The 19,621-nt window shown below is 41.4% G+C and overlaps 2 protein-coding genes across 4 annotated transcripts in view; one reads left to right on the forward strand and one right to left on the reverse strand.

The window, feature by feature from the left end:
* The first annotated feature begins 290 nt into the window (after nt 1–290).
* angptl4 (angiopoietin-like 4) lies at nt 291–6,670 on the forward strand. Its single transcript, XM_005920659.2, has 7 exons — nt 291–1,009; nt 1,790–1,900; nt 2,025–2,118; nt 4,610–4,723; nt 4,815–4,910; nt 5,091–5,375; nt 5,482–6,670. The coding sequence occupies exons 1-7, from the start codon at nt 482–484 to the stop codon at nt 5,664–5,666; spliced, it is 1,413 nt and encodes a 470-aa protein (XP_005920721.1). The 5' UTR covers nt 291–481; the 3' UTR covers nt 5,667–6,670.
* A 2,854-nt stretch (nt 6,671–9,524) lies between these two features.
* Nucleotides 9,525–19,621, reverse strand: part of LOC102291302 (dipeptidyl peptidase 9) — a 16,494-nt gene continuing 6,397 nt past the window's right edge. For 2 of the 3 annotated variants that reach the window (XM_005920655.3, XM_005920654.3), the window contains exons 6-21: nt 19,102–19,273; nt 18,749–18,859; nt 18,007–18,135; nt 17,843–17,904; nt 17,630–17,730; nt 17,230–17,407; nt 16,960–17,119; nt 16,742–16,821; nt 15,902–16,054; nt 15,119–15,254; nt 13,474–13,619; nt 13,155–13,301; nt 12,906–13,058; nt 12,335–12,477; nt 11,556–11,667; nt 9,525–10,656 (exon numbers count right to left, since the gene is read on the reverse strand). In XM_005920655.3, the coding sequence (XP_005920717.1) occupies nt 10,564–10,656; nt 11,556–11,667; nt 12,335–12,477; nt 12,906–13,058; nt 13,155–13,301; nt 13,474–13,619; nt 15,119–15,254; nt 15,902–16,054; nt 16,742–16,821; nt 16,960–17,119; nt 17,230–17,407; nt 17,630–17,730; nt 17,843–17,904; nt 18,007–18,135; nt 18,749–18,859; nt 19,102–19,273 (2,076 nt within the window). In that variant the 3' untranslated portion in view covers nt 9,525–10,563. The remainder of the gene's footprint in view (nt 10,657–11,555; nt 11,668–12,334; nt 12,478–12,905; nt 13,059–13,154; nt 13,302–13,473; nt 13,620–15,118; nt 15,255–15,901; nt 16,055–16,741; nt 16,822–16,959; nt 17,120–17,229; nt 17,408–17,629; nt 17,731–17,842; nt 17,905–18,006; nt 18,136–18,748; nt 18,860–19,101; nt 19,274–19,621) is intronic. The other variant, XM_005920656.3, reaches the window with a different exon arrangement.

Consider the following 19,621-nt stretch of genomic DNA (forward strand, 5'->3'; position numbering starts at 1 on the left):
ATCCAGCATGAATTCGCCAAACACAGAACCACATTGTTCATCAAAGAATATAACCTTTTATCTGGCTTCTGGTATCATTATCAACTGTTCATGTATTCATAATCATATTACAATCATAATGATCAGACTATACTACTATTACAAATCATAGAAGGGTACACAACTGTCTTGTCTCCCAGCGCACAGAGATGAACACCACTTTATCATTTCTGGCGTCAGCCTCTGACAGGAAGAGTTAACAGAGAGGTGGAGGAGGGACAGAAACCTGAGAGTGACTGCACGCCTCCTTCTCCTCAGCTGGCCAATAGCAGGCGGCTCACAGCTTTGACTTGACGGCTGAGAAACTATATAATAGCAGCACTGAGCTTGTTTATCCAGGAACCTGAACTATCAGATCCAATTCGAGAAGAGAAGGCAGGACACTGCACAATTCTGTGCACAGTTTACAGACGTATTTCAGAAGTTTAGTAAAACGGCAGAAATGAAGACAACACTGGCAACTCTGACTCTCTGCCTGGTGGTGCTCATGGCCACAAGTTTCCCAGTGGAGAGGAAAAGAGCCTCAAGCTCTGGTGGTGCTACCAAGGAGAAGCGTGTCCAGTATGCAGCATGGGATGATGTTAACGTCCTTGCCCACGGCCTCCTGCAACTGGGCCAGGGGCTGAAGGAGCATGTGGACAAAACTAAAATCCAGATGAGGGACCTGTCAAGCAAACTGAAAGTCTTCAATCGCACTGTGAGCGAACTGGGGAAGGAAAGCCAGAGGTTACAAGCAGACGGGGAGCTTTTGAAAGCTCGGGCCCAGGGACTGGAAGACAGAGAGGGGCAGGTGCTGAATGTCACAGCTGAGCTGAGGGATAAGGCAGAGGAGATGCAGCAGGAGAGAAGGACAATGAGTGAAAGACTCAGCCGCCTGGAGGAGAAGGTGGACGGCATGTTGCAGGGAGATGGAGGGATGTCTGACATGAATGCTGGTGCCAAGAACAGCAGTGATGCTCACAACATCCAGGTAAGATTATGTGTGTAGGTTAATGATGATCATTAGAACTATGTTGGATAAGTTGAATGAAAGTTAGTCTGGGAGGGAAATTATCTGAAATGAAGCTTTTCCACTGTGTGCAAACCATTTTTCTTAGAGTTAAGATACTTTCATGTAGGCCCCTCAAAGTACAAAGGGATTTTGCACTGGTTATCAAGTCAGTGGATTTACAGCATCCAAGGATTACAAGGTGTGTGTGTCTGTGTGTGGGGGGGGTGGGGGGTGTCTGAACACTCAGTGGTCCTAAATAAAAATTAAACAGAGCGTAAGCAGCGGGTGGTGGTAAGCCGGAGTGGAAGGTTACTACTGCAGGCGCGGATAAACGTGCAGTACGTGCAGACAGAGCTGCCGGATAAAAAGGCTCTGTCAGCATCAGATGCAAGAATTTTCCGTTTTTCCACAGCTGTTGCATTTTGCAGCACAGACACTGAAGGGGCTCATGAAAGTTTTGCTTTCTTAGCAAAGCTTCGTTTACAAAGCATTGTGTGAGTCGGAGAGCTTTGTATGGTGAGCTGGAAAATCCCGAGCGGCGAATGGGTTACATAACTACACCTACACACTATTGGCTTGTCATTGTAGGATAAAATAACAAGTTTCAAGCAACAGTTTGAAACTTACGGGTACCCTATTTGCGGTGTTAACTGGAGGACCTCCTTTGAGCGATGGATTTATTTTACGCAAAAACACGTCGTCGAATAAAAATGATATAATAATTAATATTGTTGCACCTGTGTCATATTTTTCTGTCAGCTCATGCTGGAGGCCCAGAACAGACGAATTGATGATTTGATGGAGCGCATCAGACTTCAGCAGGATAAGCTTGACAAACAGAACGTGCGCATCAGGACCCTGCAGAGTGAAGTAAGCAGGCGCCACATTTACGCACACTGCTTGCACAAAAAATTCTTTAAACATCTTTATCGTTATTATTATTATTATTTTGTCTTTTTTTTTTGTCTCATCACTGATTTGCAACCTTTTTCAGATCCAGCAGTCAAGACAGAAAGCCTCCCAGCGGAGCAGCAAATCCGAGAGCTCCGTGCAGGGTGGTGTCGCGGAGCAGCGCGACTCGCCGGCCGGTAAGTAAAGCCAAAAAGCGTCCAAAATCCCCCCTTGACACTGTCTTAAGTCGACTCTACAAAATCTGACGCCAAATGTGACAGACCATCTGTCTAGTAAGGCCACAAAGAAGCTTAAATCACTAGCAATTAAAATCAAGGAAACTAATTAATTCGGGACAAGCTTATCAGCTCAGCGTGACGCCAAAAATACCAACAGGTGCAATCCCTGAGAGCGACTGAAATATTAGTATTACTCGTTAAATACGACATAGCATTAACCCTCTCCAGGCAGACGTTGCAGATTTGCAACAGTTAAGAACTAACAACCTGATCACCCCACATACATATTTTATGAGTTTCTTTTACTCAGAAGTAGCACTGCAGGACTTGGTTGTGCATTAGCAACAAAAACCTTAATTTGAGCCTGAGAGGGTTAACACAGTCACGTGTACAACATATTTAAAATATAAAGTATAGATTTGGGTTTTTTTGTTTGTTTGTTTGTTTAATTGTAAGCTGAGTCTATCGTACATTTGAGGGATTTTAATCACAATAGCAACAGGAAGTTGCTGGAATATCGCTGCAGGAGTTGTACGGGAAATTAGTAAGGTGTTTAGTCAGCACCTCTGATTCTGTGGTTTACAGTAATTATGAAAGGCTCTCAGACTGCAGGCACGCCAAACAGCTGCTGTGACTGAACCAGCATGACTGGTTTCATCCAGACTGGACTGGATGCTGAACAAATGGGGAAGCGATAAGAAACTCTGAGCTTTCTATCAGATTAGATATAGATCTCATTTTATTCCTTTTTAGTTTTAAATAACGCTGAAATCTGCACATATGGAATAACTGCAGTAATTATGAATGAATACAAATGGAAAATGATATATTCAAACTGAATTCTCGGGTTGTAATAGCCATGTGTGTGAACTAGGTGAAAGGTGAATGTGGCTGAGGTAACATTAGAGTTCGGTCATTGAAATCACAATTACACCATAAAGCTCTGACATCAGCAGGATTCAGGGATGGGGGAGAGAGGGGGGGGGAGTTATTCTGGAAAGGTTTCAACTGGGGGAAAGTTTGCTGGTCTCTGGGAGAATTCAGTCAGGGTCAGACAGCATGCCAGGATTACGCGCAGATCATTTCTGCGCTGTGGAGGAGGGAAAGGGCAACAAGGTTTTCTTGGACTCTTGTTCAGATTTCTCACCTTGGGTCTTAACTAAAATAAAAATAATAATAATAATAATAATAAAGGAAAACAAAGGGGAAAGGCAAGCTAAATTTATCTCTGAACTTTGTACAGATATCGTATGTTGTTTTGAAGACACTCACCTCCTCCCCATTTCCAAGATGTCCCACCTTTTTCTGTTAAACAAACATTTTTACATCCCTGAAGAATGAGCAACCTTTGCCCTACAACAATCAAACAGGCATTCCTCCTCCTGAGCCTCCTTTCCCTTTGGTCGTCCTCTCCTCCCCCATCCCTGTGCACAAACCTCCCACCGCCCCCCACCCCCATCTCCTCCTTATTTCCAATTATAATGAATTAGAAATGTGCTAAAGTTCAGGAGAACCCTTGACCCCTGAGCAGACAGTCACCACAACAAGAGTTCATTTCTCTAAAGAAGAAAAGGTCACCTCACACAAACAGATTTTGCTACTGTGTGATCAGCTGATGAGCTTTCACTGAAACAACTAGAACAACCAAATTTAAATCTATATATATGCACAGTAAATTGTGACGAGGCTTTGGCAGGATATTAAACTGCACTACATGATGTCATCCTTACTAAAAAAGGATTATGCCAGGGGTGCAATTAGCCTCATCCCTTATTAAAGCACGTGCCAGCTCTGGAGACCCCTGCTCTGCATACAATAACAGCCCCCCTCATCCCTACACCACGCTGTGATCGTTCCCCATGCATGCAGCAGCCATGCACATCTTCGTCACCAAGCGACTGCTGTGCACGTGAGGGAGGTGTGACAAGCCAAGGGGGAGGAAGGGGGTCGGATGCATGAGCGAGAGGGCGGGGGGGGGGTTGTAGAGGAATGTAAAGGATAGGAGTATGTAACTCTATAGGTTGCACAGCCCAGCACTTAAGGAGGGCAGGCTGCCTGGGAACTGGGAGAAAGGTCATGTTTACAACAGTCCTGCTGAAGCTAGGTCAAAGTTTTGTTTTGTTTTTTTTTTATCAGGAACACACTCATATCTCCAGACATAGTGATAAGCTTTTATTTTTCTTTCCCCTGGAGATATAGTCTTATTTGAAAACACTCTACTCGAAGTGTGCAGCAGCCCATTACTGAAAGATTCACTAACTGTGAATGACCTATTTCTGAAAGCTGGGTAGGATAACCAAAATAAAAACATTTGAGGGAGCTGGAACAAAATCTGAACACAGCGGTTGGACTAAAAAGGCAGCATGTCTAAAGCACATCCAGGGAAAAAGGCATCTGTGATACAGTCCAAGTTTTAACTTTTTTTCCTTCTTCTTTGTTCTTTTTCCAGAGACGGCATCGGACTGTCACGAGCTGTTCATGAGAGGAGAGACCACCAGTGGGGTGTACACCATCCAGCCAGCAAACTCAGAGCCCTTTGAAGTCTTCTGTGAGATGACAGCTGGTACGTGGAACAAAACTCCTTTAGATTTTGAACCTGCTGTTTTATCAGATGGAATATGTTCTGATCATTCTTTCTCTGTTTTTCTATCCAGACGGCGGATGGACAGTGATTCAGAGGCGCCAAGATGGTTCAGTGGACTTTGACCAGCTGTGGGATGCCTACGAGAAAGGCTTCGGCAGCCTGAATGGTAAATGCTTTTGAATTTTATTTCACTGGCTGATTGGTACAGTGTTCAGACAGGTTATCTGCCTTTTAGTAACGTTGCATCAGTGGACAGAAATACCCTCCAAAAACATTTTAGCACTTAAACCTGAAATGGACCACATGCAAACAGAGCTCAAACTCCTCTTCTTTCCTTCCTCTCCAGGAGAGTTCTGGTTAGGTTTAGAGAAGATTTACTCTATTGCCAAAGATGGCAGCTACATCCTCAACATCAAGCTCTCTGACTGGGTGGATGACCTTGCAACCGTCCGTCTCCCGTTCCAACTGGGCGGACAGGAAACTAAATATTCCCTCCAGATTCAGAAGGGTGGCATTTTCAGTGACCTCGAGAGCTCCCTGGCCACTGACACCGCCTCTGGTCTGCCTTTTTCCACCCATGACCAGGACAATGACCAGAAAAGTGACACCAATTGTGCCAAGCACCTCTCTGGTAAGATACAATGATGAACATCCTTCAGATATTAACTCGTGATGTGGCTCACATAGAGTCCAGTAAAAACGCATCAACTAACCTAATATCGTCCTGTTTTTTCTAGGTGGTTGGTGGTTCAGTAACTGTGGGCGCTCCAACTTGAATGGCAGATATTTCCAGAGTCCTCCTCCCAAGCAGCGGCACCAGAGAAAGCAAGGCATCTTCTGGAAGACTTGGAGAGGCCGTTACTACCCTTTGAAATCCAGTATGATGATGATTGCTCCCGCTGCAATCGAGAGCAAATCATAAAAAACCGGACGAGGCAAAAACAAGAAGGGTTGTAAGAAGCAGGACTATTGGTTGATGAGGTAGAGCTTGCCACTTCCTTGGTTATCTCCCTTTAGGGACTTAATCCGAGAGCTACAGCCCTCAAAATCAGGACTGTTCTCCAGAGAAGATGAGCAGATTCCTTCCCGGTATTGATGGCCACAGAAGAGACAAAGCTAAAACGTGCAATGGAATTTTAAAAAAAAATTTATATGTCGTAGCATTGCGCAGTTTCTTTCTGCTGGTTTGAAGCTGGTGCTCCCAGTCAACAGGACGTCCCATCACAGCGTGTCCCAGCCTGTCCAGTGAGCTGTAAGCAAAGAAGCTTTTCCAACAAGTCCAGACTCCTCATCACATGTGAGGTGTCAGCTGTGTATGCGGTCTGTTGATAAGTTTGAATGTAGCAAGGACTGTCAGATTTTTAATAAAAAGGAAAGAAAAAAACCATGCAGCATGCATCAAGCAAGCCTTTTAAACCCAATGGGGCAGACCAAATGGAGACTTAATTAAAACAGTCATTTTCTACGTGAACATGACAACAGAAGCATTGTGTAAAGTTGTACTTCACTGTAAACTAGATGCAGAAACACTGTTCCAGCCTTTTGTACCACATACTGCACGTTATGCCTGCAAATTTGAATCAGTCGAAAACTATTCTTAACTGAGTTGTTCTGATTTTCCTGTGGAGATGTTGTTGATAATAAGTCATATTGACTACTTTTAAGACGAGTTTTTGTAAGTAGTATTTGAAGGACTGTTTTCATAACTATAACTGTTACTGTTGTCCAGTGATATTATCTGTGTCCTTAAGACTTGAGAGCTACTGTAGATGGGTTTTTTTTCCTTATTTAAATGTTGTAAAAAAAAATCACCTGATAAATGTATATATCTATCTATCTATATATGCTGTTTGTAATTTATGTTCTGGTTTTTTTTAAGAGAAAGATTTGGGGCCATAAAGAGCCAATAAAACTGATTGAAACCAATATCTGTGTGCACTTTATCTCTGTTATGTTCAATGCAATTCAGTTTTATTTACACAGCCGCAAACCTCAACAGTCACCTCAAGATGCTGTACATGCAAAACCCCAAGAATAAGATGACCAAGGGCAACAGTGGGAAAGAAAACTTCTTGCAATTTGCAGTAAATCCATAACCAAGATGTGATGCAAGGCATGTAGTCTGATTTCACATTGTGGCTACCTCATGTAATTAAACTGATATTTATTTTTCTTACACTTGTAACACAACACTGAGTTTGCTAACCGCGCAAACACACATCTGCACTAAACCGCAGCCGCACGTGACAGACCTCTCGATCAGCAGCTTATACCTGGAAGCAAACCTTAGTAGCTCCAAGGTGTCAGCTTTAATTTCCAGAGCACCGCCTTCTACATCCTTGTCAGGCTTACTGTTAATGTGCTTCATCCACAGTGATCCTCCGAGAACTGACAGCCGGGTCAAGATCAACATCTGAGACAGCTGATCTGAAGGAGTTTACCCTCATCTCAACTCGCCTTTCTCTTCTGGGCTACGGTGTTGCCAGTGAAAGTCGACGGCCTGATGTCACAGCTTGGGTGATGTAAAAAGAACGGGACAGCACTTCCTGCAAATGGAAAGCATTTGGTGACTTGTTGTGGTGACTGTCTGCTCGGGCGACTGTAAGGCATGGGAACAGGTTTTTGTTTTTGTTTTTTTAAACCTTGGTAAATAAGGTTTACCATTTTTTTCATTTAGCATGCATTTAAAGTGTTCTTTCTGCAACTCTCTAAATCAAAACTAAAACCAATTTATTCTTGAAATGTACTTTTAGGGCATACTAAGAAACTGTGGCAACACAAACCTATTTGCATTTGTCTAACACCTTTAAATTTCTCTCTATTTTTTTATTTATTTTTTTGGTCGTGGTGGTGGGGGCTTCTAAGCCCAGACATTGGGATAGTCTAAATATTGTTATTCCCATTTGATTTGCAAAGTTTTATATGAATGAATGTAAACTTGCTAAAATGATTTTCATGGTTCAAAGTCAAGGTGGGCCTATAAATTAAGTAGAGTTTTAATTTGAACAATAAATAAATAAATAAAGCTTTCACTTAAGGCGCTTTTGGTTTATTTGTGTTGACCTCCTGCTGTTTTGTTCTCTTTGGCTCTTTCGGGAACAGTGCCAGTACAATCCAAAGCATTAGCGGTCTGGCTGTACTCCCTACCAAGAAACAGTCCAGTGTTTCTGTTTGTTTGTTTTAAACAAATTAAGCACACACCAGATGAAGCAGAATAATTCATTAGCTTTAATGGAGCTGGTAGACAGATTTGATTAACCTTAATCAAGACCTTTCACTAAACGAATCTAACCAGTTTTCAGCTGTCACTTTATTAGGTACACCGTGCTAGTACCAAGTTGGACCCCCTTTTAACCTTCGAATCTGCCTTAATTCTTCATGGCACTGATTAAACAAGATGTTTGAAATGTTCTTTAAAGATTTTGGTCCATATTGATATGAAAGCATCACACAGCTGCTGCAAATCTGTGATGGGAATCTCCCCTTCCACCACACCCCAAAGGTGCTCTATTGGATTGAGATCTGGTGACTCTGCAGACCATTTGAGTACAGTGAACTCATTGTCATGTTCAAGAAACCAGTTTGATTTGAGCTTTGTTACATGGTGTGTTATTATCGGGGCGATCGTGGCTCAAGAGTTGGGAGTTCGCCTTGTAATCGGAAGGTTGCCGGTTCGAGCCCCGGCTTGGACAGTCTCGGTTGTTGTGTCCTTGGGCAAGATACTTCACCCGTTGCCTACTGGTGGTGGTCAGAGGACCCGGTGGCGCCAGTGTCCGGCAGCCTCGCCTCTGTCAGTGCGCCCCAGGGTGGCTGTGGCTACAATGTAGCTTGCCATCACCTGTGCGTGAATGGGTGGATGACTGGATATGTAAAGCGCTTTGGGGTCCTTAGGGACTAGTAAAGCGCTATATAAATACAGGCCATTTACCATTTACCATCCTGCTGGAAGCAGTCATCAGAAGATGGATCCACGCTCAACAATACTCAGGTCCATGGTGCTCAGTTGGTGCCAAAGGCCATAAAAGTGTGCCAACTGGCCTGAACCATTGATATAATGCAGGATGGATCCATGCTTTCGTGCTATTTGTGCCAAATTGTGACCCTACCATCTGAATTTTGCTGCAGAATAATCAGACCAGACTACATTTCTCCAATCTTCTGTTGTCCAGTTTTGGACAACAGGCCATTCTCTATGAACCCTAGATTTTGCTTGAAAATCCGAGTAGATCAGCAGTTTCTGAATCACAGTCACTTAAATCACTATTCATTCCTTATTCTATTGTCCAGGTTGACCTTTAAAAGGCTGCTTTGACCATGGCTACATGCCTAAATGTCTAATTGCACTAATAAGACATGGCTGATTAGAGGCTTGCAATAACAAGCAAAGGATCAAATATTGCCATTTCCTTCTTCTCCAAAGGCCTGCTTGTTTATTGAAGTGATTTTAAGGGCAGTGGAATCCAGTTAAGTCTCTGCGGTGCTCCCAAATCAATATGAAGCATCACTCAATACATCTAAAGGTTACCACAGCATCAGCTGCCACATGTTTGGGGAGCTTCAAAGCCCTCTTCTTGTAGCTGAGGTGGATTTCTTTAAGTCAGGTGCAGGTCTGATGTGAAGAGGAATACAGGAGCCGGGGGGTCTAATTGAGGCTTTAAGCCACACTTGACATTTAAAATAATAATTTTAAAAAACCTTTTAATCCCAGAAAATATGAAGTACAACAAGACATATAACCCTTCACAGGTAGAAAAACAATAAAACTGCACCAGAAGAAAGCTTGTGATTGATTCATACATTTATTCATTATCATGTACAAATTGTATTTCGGTGGTACAAAGCTGTTGTAAGACTCCAGTGCTCACCCTCTTGTTGTCTTTATTGCAGTAAAAAAGGGAAATACCAGCATGATCAAGAGTCAAGAGGTACTTTGGCAAATATAAATTATGTGTTAAGAAGGCAAGCAGACATCTCGAGCAATGTAATATGACGGGGTAAGACGGCGCAAAAACATCAATGAGTGCCTTCCATCAGCACTCATGAAAAAAAAAAAAAAGAATAAAAATCCATAAAAATATTTCATTTTAAACAACAAACGCTAAAAACACAGACAGAGGAAGAGCCTTGATTTTCTTCCTTTCTTGATTATTACACCAACTCCGAGGTACAGACCCACAGTATGTATGGCTATTGTGAGGGTGGGTGTGAGTGTCTGTGCTTATGTATGAGATGAACTGTATTTTACATATGCATGTATACTGTAAAGGTTTACGTTTGCAAATGCGTGGACACATTTCCATGTCATATCTGTGAACTGTAACCACCGCTTCTACCTCTGACTGGAGTAAACAAAACAGGCTTGGGGGGGCGGGAAAACAATTTGATAACGTTTGGCAGAAACCATCGTGGCTGTAGAAATGAAGATGTGAGTGAGCAATGAGTCAGACTGACACAGCCTGCAAACATTTCTTCACAAGTCTTTGTTCGGCTTTCTGGGTGGGACACCACATGTCGTGCACGTAAACCTTTCTCCAGACTGTACATGGGGGTGAAGGGGGCGTGAAGAAGACTGGGAGAGCAATTGAGTAACAGAACAAGACAGAGAGGAGGAAATGTAATGCAGAAGTGAGACGAATAGTTGGTTGGGAGGAAAGGAGCTGGTGGCTGCTGGGTGTGTGATGTGTTTCTTGCTGACAGGGTAAACAGTTAGAAATGGGCTGGGGTGGGGAGGTCATGGAGAATACAGGTGGGCGGACAGTTGGGAGGGGTAAAAGAAGGAAGAGGGGAATTTGACTTCACTTGTCCCCTGTTGTCTGATTTTAGAGGTATTGTTGTAGAAAGTGCAGCAGCATTATCTCGTAGTGCTCTCCAGACTCAGGGCAGCGGATACTGTGCCGCTCGTTGGGGTAGACCTTTAAAAATGAAAACAGAGCAATCAACCAACATCAGCAAATTAATTTATAAATTAATACACATGCTCTTTGTGTGTGTAACCAATCATATCTAATCTAGAAAATATCTTTTTTGCCTTTGAAGCCACTCATGACCTTCTTTACAAAGGTTGTTTTTGTAGCCTAGAATGCACCTGCTGTTGCTAGGTTACACAAACCATCTCCCTTATCCATATATAACTGGGCCATGAGGGACAAACAAGCGCCGTTTAACCTTTACCCGTGTTGAAGTTGACACTGTGAAGCTCAACACTTCTTGATTTTGATTGGTTGGTGACAGAGAAGTGGTTCAAGAGTTAACTTGTATTTCCAAATGAAAGCACTGAAAGCGCAGCAGGAAAAAGAAGCTGCTTTGCATGATCGCACTGAACGCTGTCGATGCAAAGTGTCACAGCATTGAGGCTGTCATTATGGAAATAGCTGCCCGCTGACACTAAAGGTTCAAAATTCAAAACAACAATCCTAATCCTAATATATAATCCAACTACTGTATTATGTTAACTGAAGTTAATTTATTGAACTATAAATAAGTGATACAAGCAAAAATCCTGTGAAAACTAAGATGGCCCTTAGCAGTAAAAGTGCACTTTCTTCTATGTTTCTGGAAGCATGATCTGATATCCAAGTGCTGGTGATGTTATATTATCACCATATAGGCTATATTATCATAATAATAATGTTGGTCCAGGATCAGCCCTGCATCTGACCAGTGATGTTGTTCGATCACTCACTATCACTAACAAACCAACATAAGTGATCAACTGCAGCATTGATCCTGGACAACATGATTGTGATAATGCTGGAACAACATAAACATACACAAACACACATGTATTATGCTCTTAAGATATGAAACAAACCTGAAGCTGGTAGGGCTTTCCAGCCCGGATTATCTGTGACACTAGAAAATTGGTGTGGAAAAAGTGTACATTCTCATCCAGAAAGCCGTGGAGAATAAGCAAACGGTTGGGCCTGAAGAAGAGAGTTACGATGTGATTAGTTAAACTGCAATGAATACGTGTTCCGAGAACAGTAAAAACATGTTCCCAACATTACAAATGTTTTAAGTGGCACAAAGAGATTTACAGAATGATTTCACAAATGCAGTTGTAAAAAATCTTTTACCCTCTCTTTCAGTATTTAAGGTCATCACTAGAACCCTAAATAGTGAGGTTCCGTCAGGATGCAATCTTAATGTTTGCAGAACTTATTTTACATACAAAAAAATAATAATAATAATAATCCACAGCTTTTGACTTAAAGGAAGACCCTGCTACTGAAACATCAATAACTCAACGTTCCTCAGCTAATGAAAATGATCCAAGTAGCCCAAGGACACAGAGGCAAGGTGTGGCATGCACAAGCACGAGTTCAAGAGTTTAAATGTTTTAAGAGTCACATTTAAAGGTGTTTCATAAGAATGAGACTGATTTTTTTAAGAAGTGTTTGAACTGTCAGTTGCGCACAGGAATCGGACTGACCAAATGTGAAGCACATTTAACCAAAATATAACATTAAAGATCCTACAATCGTTATTAAAATGCAGAGACAATATGAGAAACTGCAGAGAATGTGCGTTTTGATTTTTAAAAAAAATTTTCTTTCTTGTTAACTTAAATAAGAGTGTGTGTGTACTGACTCGCTAGGGAGCTTGTCCACATGCAGCGCCACAGATCCCTCCTCGTAGCCCTGTTGGTTGTTCTCAGGCACATCCATGTAGCGCTCTGTGTAGCCTGTGTCATAGGCCATCCACACAGTCACTGGGGCACCTGCAATAGCCAGCTGTCAGGGATGGAAAAGAAATAACATTAAAAGAAAAAGAATTCATCTTAATCTGGAAAGAAGTCACTTTGCAGGAGAGTAATTGTTTAAGCTTACTGTGTGTGTTATAATACGATTATTAATGGTATATTCTGATGTCATTATTTTACATCTGATATGCACGCATGTCACAAGAAAAATCTTGATGTATCTGCAGACATCTCTACTTAATAATGGCTAACACACTCCAAGACAGACACCATGTGGATGCAACTGGCAACTGCATCACAAATGAGGTTATGAGCAATAAGGAAACGGAGAATTAAGAAATGATTTCTCCACTTTATATTGCATTAAATAACAAATGCCTGCATGTTTTGGGCTATAGGCAAAAGTTTAATATGGTTTTAACAATAAACGACAGCTTGAGGGTAAACAGGTAGTCCAACCTTAAAGACATTGGGTCGCTGGATGAGGCCCATGAGAGAAAGGAAACCTCCATAGGACCAGCCATGGATGGCAACACGGCTCAGGTCCACAAAGTTAAACTTCTCTGCTACATACTGCAGCCCCTCCACCTGGTCTTCAATCTCTACTTGACCCTGGAGAGGCAAACAGAGTTATTTCGGCTGGAGCTTTGACATCACATCTATTTCTTTAATGATACTGGATTATTATTTGTATGTGTCAAACTTTACCATTTTGTTTTTCAGTGCTCCTTCAAATTCAAGGCCCCTCTGACAAGAACCCCTCCCATCAATGACAACCACAGCATAGCCGAGAGAAGCCAGCGTGTTCAGGCGGAGGTATTTCATGCCCTTAAAAGAGTTGTTAACCAACTGCACCTACATATACAAAGATATAATCACATTCTTAGAAACATTTTGTTTACACAGTAATAGACTTTCAGAGCAGCATTTATTAGCCACAAAGGGAAGGCAGCAATGATTAAATCTTATGTAACAAAGCCGATGATTACACAGTTAGAAGTAAGATGGATAAGATGCAGCTACAAACCTGTGGGCCTCCGTAGACAAAGAGAACAGTGGGGTGTTTCCGCCCAGACTGCAGGTTGTGAGGCTTGTATACCATCCCATAAAGCTGGAAGCCTGACTTCCCCGGAAAGTCGAAAATCTCAGGTGGATTGTAATCTCCCGGACAACCTGGATGACATCAACAAGCAGTCACCAGGTTAGGCATACGCAAACAAGGTTTTATGTCGAAAAAAATGTAAATTGTGAAATGACTGGTTCTCTTATATAAAGTTTTTCTACTCAAAGTGCTTCATACAGCATGCCTGAGAACCCTTTGTCAACAAATGTTACAGCAGAAAAAAACCTCAGCACTCTAAAACATTTTACAGAACTAAATGATTGTTTGGGAATAAAAAAATGAAACGTTTTAGTGTTTAAGGTTACTGATACTCTTGAACCTGTACTATATTCCACAGCTGGACTCTGCTGCAGGTTTATTTTTCATTCCCTCAGCCAGATTTTTACAGCTTCAAAACATTGTTTCAGCTAACAGCACAATCATGACAAGCAACTCTGTAGAAGCTCCTGCAATGGGGTGGCGGTTAACAGGGATTTATGTTTTAGTGGGAAATCTACACCTCAACCACCCCTCTCTAGAAATTTAACTACAGATTGCATCGACTGTGATTGGCTTGTTCGTGCATTGTGCATGTTCGGCTACTTTGAGTTAGCATATTGATTGTTATTCTCTAAGTGGCTAAATACAAGGAAACATAATTCTAACATCAATGTAAGGACTCTCTAATGTCAGTAAATTTCAGGTGGGAGATTGCAGAATTTATCGGAATGGACATGAAGGCAGAAAAAAACAAAACCAACAAACAAACAAATAAAATGCTGTCTATCGTCTGGTGCCACACATAAAACACCAAGATACGGCCACAAGGTAATTACACATAATGCACCTGCACAAGCATAAATGCTAGCAACGATGTCGGCCACTAGATAGTTTACACCGTCTGCAAAAATTCCCTGCAAAAGTCTAAATCAAGACTTCTGCTTCAATTCCTACTCTTCCAACAAAGCACAAACTGTTCAAGCTGACACGCATATAATGAAAACTACATTAACTAAAGGTGTAGTGCTAAAAAAATTTATATAGAGCAATTTTCAATCCATTGTGATGGTTTGGTCCATGATAAGTAGTTTGAATTAAAGAGGTTAATAAACTTTAAGCCTTAAATTTCGGGAGTTCCAAAGCTCCCAGAAACAGAAGAAATGTGATGATGTTTAGGATCGTCTCCTGATATGAACACTCACACTTGGACAGACTATCCTCTGCACAAAACTATACTGACACAGAGAGGCTTTGTTTTGTTTAATGCCAGACTTGTAATTTTTTAACTGCAAGAGAGGTTTTTAAAAAAAGGGAACAAAACATTTACCATGTGAAAACCAAATTTATCAAATCCTTTGAGAGATTTTAAAACAATGACTCTTGGCTGACTTTTCCTTTAGTTTGACAAAACGTCAAACAAGTACTTTTCGTTGGAACTAACCACTTATAGACAGAGGAATGCAGTTGCTCTTGGATACTATCTCAGTGTACACACTGCTGACAAGCAGTGCCTCTCCGTCTTTAGTGCGAGCGATGTTACATGGTCTTTTTTACATCAGGCTCTGTTTACCTGGCGATTCCATCATGCTGGCCCAGAACTCAGGAACCATGTGCAGCGGGTCACCTTCTGAGCCAGTCAGCTTGTAGACGTGAACACAGGGAGGAGTACTCACGTTGCTGTAGTGGCTGACAAAAAAGTCAAAGTTCTGCAAGAAGAGAGAAGAGAAAGAGATGCCTTATAAAGAAGAGGAAGGAAATAAAAGGCAAGAGGGATGCAAAGTTGTATCACTAACTACAACAAAGCCCGACATGAGACACTATCAAGTATGCTGTCAACACTCTCTTTAACCCTCTCAGGCCCGAATTAAGTTTTTTGTTGCTAATGCACAACCAAGTCCTGCAGTGGTACTTCTGAGTAAAAAAACCTCATAAAATATGTATGTGGGGTGATCAGGATGTTAGGTCGTAACTGCCTGCCTGGAGAAGGTTAAACGCTTCCTTCAAGCCAGTGCTTTATTTCTCACTGCTCTTAAGCAGGCAGTTTCTCTCTTTACTTAAACCTTCTCTATATCCTCTATTAGCTGTACTTAATCTGGACTGGTCTTGTTTCCCCAGGTGTAAGACAACAACACTTATATTTATTTATTTATTTATTTTTCATATATTTGAAATGTAATTCTGGCACTGACTGAAGTATTTGTTCCCACCAGAACTACTCAAAACAGTAAAATATGTTAAAGCAACTCAACTGTTGAGCAACATGTTAAAAAAAACAGGTGGATAAACAGCTGGATTACTGAAATTTGCACACAGAGTTAAGCAAACAGGTACGTGCACAAATAAATGATAGTACCTGACTAACAGAGCAGCTATGAGAGAAGCCAGGCTTAGTTAGTCTGACCACATCTCCAGGTGACTCATAGCTGACCACGTAAAGATGATGCTCCAGAGGAGTGTCTCTGGTGCCCTGGAAATACACCAACTTTGTTGCCTCATTGACCCAGATCTAGCAAAGGAAACATTAGAGAGCATTTGAAGGTGAATGAAAACAGCAGCTCTCAGCAAAAATACAGCAATTTCAGATGCCATAAAGTAGTCCATGACAAACCTAAATAAAGCCACTGAAAAATCTTTGTTTCAAATAATATATTAAATAGTTTAGAAAAGCTGACACCTAGTCAGCATTGGTGCTGAACTCCAGAATACAAAATACAGAAAATACAGTAAAATGTACATTTCAAACAAACATGTATATTTGACTGTTCTAGTGATTTTTTTAAAGGTAGCATCAGGTTAACTTGTCATCTTTCAGCTTTAGTAGCATTTGACGGTGTTTGCATCCATACTATGCACAATGTCAACATGTTTAGACATTTTCTGTCCATCTGTTTTACCCAGACTGAAAACAAAAAAATGCCTGAAACAAGCAAAAATTGAAATTGACTGCAGCAGAAGCCTGACAGAAAATCTCCAGGGAAATACCAAATGTCAGTTGATGTGGATCTGTTGTCAACTTCAGACACTGCAGCACCAGTCTTTTTATAAACACCCTAAAATTAGGATTTAGAATCAACACTCCAAATTCATGATCATTACTTGAGATTAAAATTGAGAACTGCCCAAATATTTTCTTACTGAGTTCACCTGTATCTCTCATAAGTGTGATTTTTTTTCTTTTGTATTTGGCACTCACCTTGGAGCCATGTCTTGCCAACACTTCCCATTCCCCACAGGTCAATGTAACCTCTTCTTTGATTGCACATTTAAAGTCTCCTGGAGGACAAAAAAGTAAAAATCAACATTCTATAATGTAAACGCTAACAGCTGAGTCTAAAGACAAAAGTAATATCAGCCTAAAAAATCTGATTATTTCATTTCAAATCAATGCAGAGGCATCTCCTAGTTTCTTACCCTCTAGGTGCTGGTATTCCTCTATCCAACGGTAGCAGCCTGGTTGTAACTGGGATGTGATTTTATACAGATGGCTGAAACCTGTTTTAGACTCATTTACCCAAATGAAAGTAAACTCATCTTCTGTCGTTTGAATAAAGGGATAGAATATATCGTGAACCTGCAGAAAGAAAGAAAGCGTCATAATTAGAATTTATAAATGTACTTAATCAGTTTATTTTAAATGTTTATTTTAAATGTAACCATAGAGAGCTGTGAGAAAACATTTACATTTATCCAGACGTCAGTGGTTTCTTCATAGATTATGTATGGCTGCGTGTTAGGGGGCACAGCCTCCAGACTCTCCTGTCTTAGAGCTGGATCATCTGTCACTGGGATGAAGAGGGCGGGTGGCAGCAGAACAAGTTGCAGTTTCCTCTGACTACGGTCTAACAGCACTGCCCAACCACTACAACAGAGAGCAGACAACGATCAAAACACTAATTTGTATGGAATGATGAGCAATCGTGAATGAAAAATAGTTCCCTCCAGTACAACTTCTGTAAAAACTAACGAGACTATTGTGTACGTCCATAGCTTCCAAACTGATGCCACAATTTTAAAAGGTTCTCAATCAGACAGTTTCTTATGCTGGTTTATTCTGAGAGTGGCAGAATTTTGCAACACTCACTATTTGCCGTCACTCGTCCATCCTACTCTGGCGATGTATTCTGTCCCAGGAAACAAGGAGTTAAAGGGGGCGACCAGTTCTTTGTCGTGTGTGCTCACTATCTGTAAATACACATACACATGCATACGCACACGTGAGATAAAGATCATGCTAAAGAATGAAGATGCTAAAGCACGTAGAAAAAAAGTGAAGAAAAGGAAGTGAGACACTTGCTCTTCCTTGATGATTTGTCTTGATCTCTGCCAGTTTAAGTGTAGACTGGGGATTTTTGCTACCTATAAATAAGAGATTAGAAAAAAATACAAGTTGTAGAAATGTGTGCGTATGTTTTCACTACTCTAAATCCTTGTGCATACATTGTGCAAACCTGCACTGACCTGTGCGAGGATATCTGTATGCGTCTGCTTTCCGCTCCTCAAGTGCCGGAGATGGAACATGAATAATTTCTACCTCTGTTTCATCCACCTCTTCATACAGAAGGTACACTGTTTTACCTCCATTAGGGTCTGACGGGAGAAAAACAATTAACGCAATTTATCCAAAGAAACAGAACCTATAACATGGGCTGCAAGAATCGTTCCTTAAGAATTGCTTTTGTTAGTAAGAGCCATTGAGCCGAGAACCTACTCGGCTCAACTCAACGCAGCTCGATTCAACTCAGTTTCGGAAGTTTTCCATTACAATTGAGTGCCACCTAATGTACGTGGGGTCGTTATAGCAGTGCAGCTGAAAGTTCAGCGACATTATTTGTATGCAACACGAACACCATAACAATAGAGGGCATCGAGGTGATGGTACACCCGCTGCTCAGTGTATGGCTTTTTGTCAGGCTCGGGGACCACAATGTTTTTTCTCATTGCCAGGTTTAAAAAATGGCAGCTTCGATTTTTGTGAAGGAGACACTCTCATGACTCATCGAGTGACGCCACTGACTGACAATCGGCCGCATGCAGTCTGATGACATCACATTTTTTGGATCAGATCTCAGGTCACTTGGAATCCTGGCCAAGCGGGTACTAAAAAGTACCTGGTACCAGGTACTACCACCTAATGGAAAACCCTAAAAACTGAGTCGAGCCGAGCTGAGCTGGTACTATTGGAAAAATACATACTGCTGACCTTCTACTGCTGTGGGGCTCCACCAGTAGCCAGTGAAACGGTCAAACTCTTCCTGGATGACAAAAGTTGCTACACCTGCAGACTTTGGGTCCTCCTTAACATTATCTAAACCTGGAAGAAATTGAATAAATTAGCAAATGGGTTCAAATCCATATGCCATATTCATATGCCTAAACACAAAACTGAACATGTGGGATCTCAAAGTTGTTTTCTCTCTGCGCTACAAAGTGAAATTGGATGAGAAAAAACAGGGAAGATGAAGTGCCAAAACAAGACACACACTAATAGTGTGAAATTTGTAAAGCTCACTCAATAAAAATACTGCTTAAATAAAAAAAACTGAGTCTTCAGACCTTTATGGCAGTACGTGAGTCGCCTTTCCTCGCCTGTCTTAATGTTGGCTATCCACAAGTCATTGTTGTTGATAAAGGCTATAAAGTCTGGATCTCCGGGGCAGATCTTGGGGTCCATACGGGTCCCTGAGCACTGGGTCTTGATCTCCATAGGCTTTACAGGAGCTGACTGCTAAAACCAACAAAAACAGTCTTAGTCAAAAGGAAATTGAATGTTACGTGGACAGAGCGAGAGCCTTATGAAAACATTAACCTGATTCATGAAAAAAAAATTGGAAGTTTAGAGGAAAGACATCAGGACAATGAAAAAGAGTTCTGTAAACTAAGTTAACTCAGTCTGTAACATCTGCTGACTTGAAATACTTGTTGAGTTGTAAAGAGAAGCTCAAATAACAGCTTGAGATTGTTGGTCTGCACAGCCAAGTAAATGACAGCAAGTACAGACCACCCATATGGATGCACGTGGTTATTTTCAGTGACTCAGACCAGCTCATGATTTTGTAAAGTGACTCAATGCATT

This window comes from Haplochromis burtoni, unplaced genomic scaffold (genome assembly GCF_018398535.1).
Source record: "Haplochromis burtoni strain Fernald_Lab_line unplaced genomic scaffold, NCSU_Asbu1 Contig_41, whole genome shotgun sequence".
NCBI lineage: Eukaryota > Metazoa > Chordata > Actinopteri > Cichliformes > Cichlidae > Haplochromis > Haplochromis burtoni.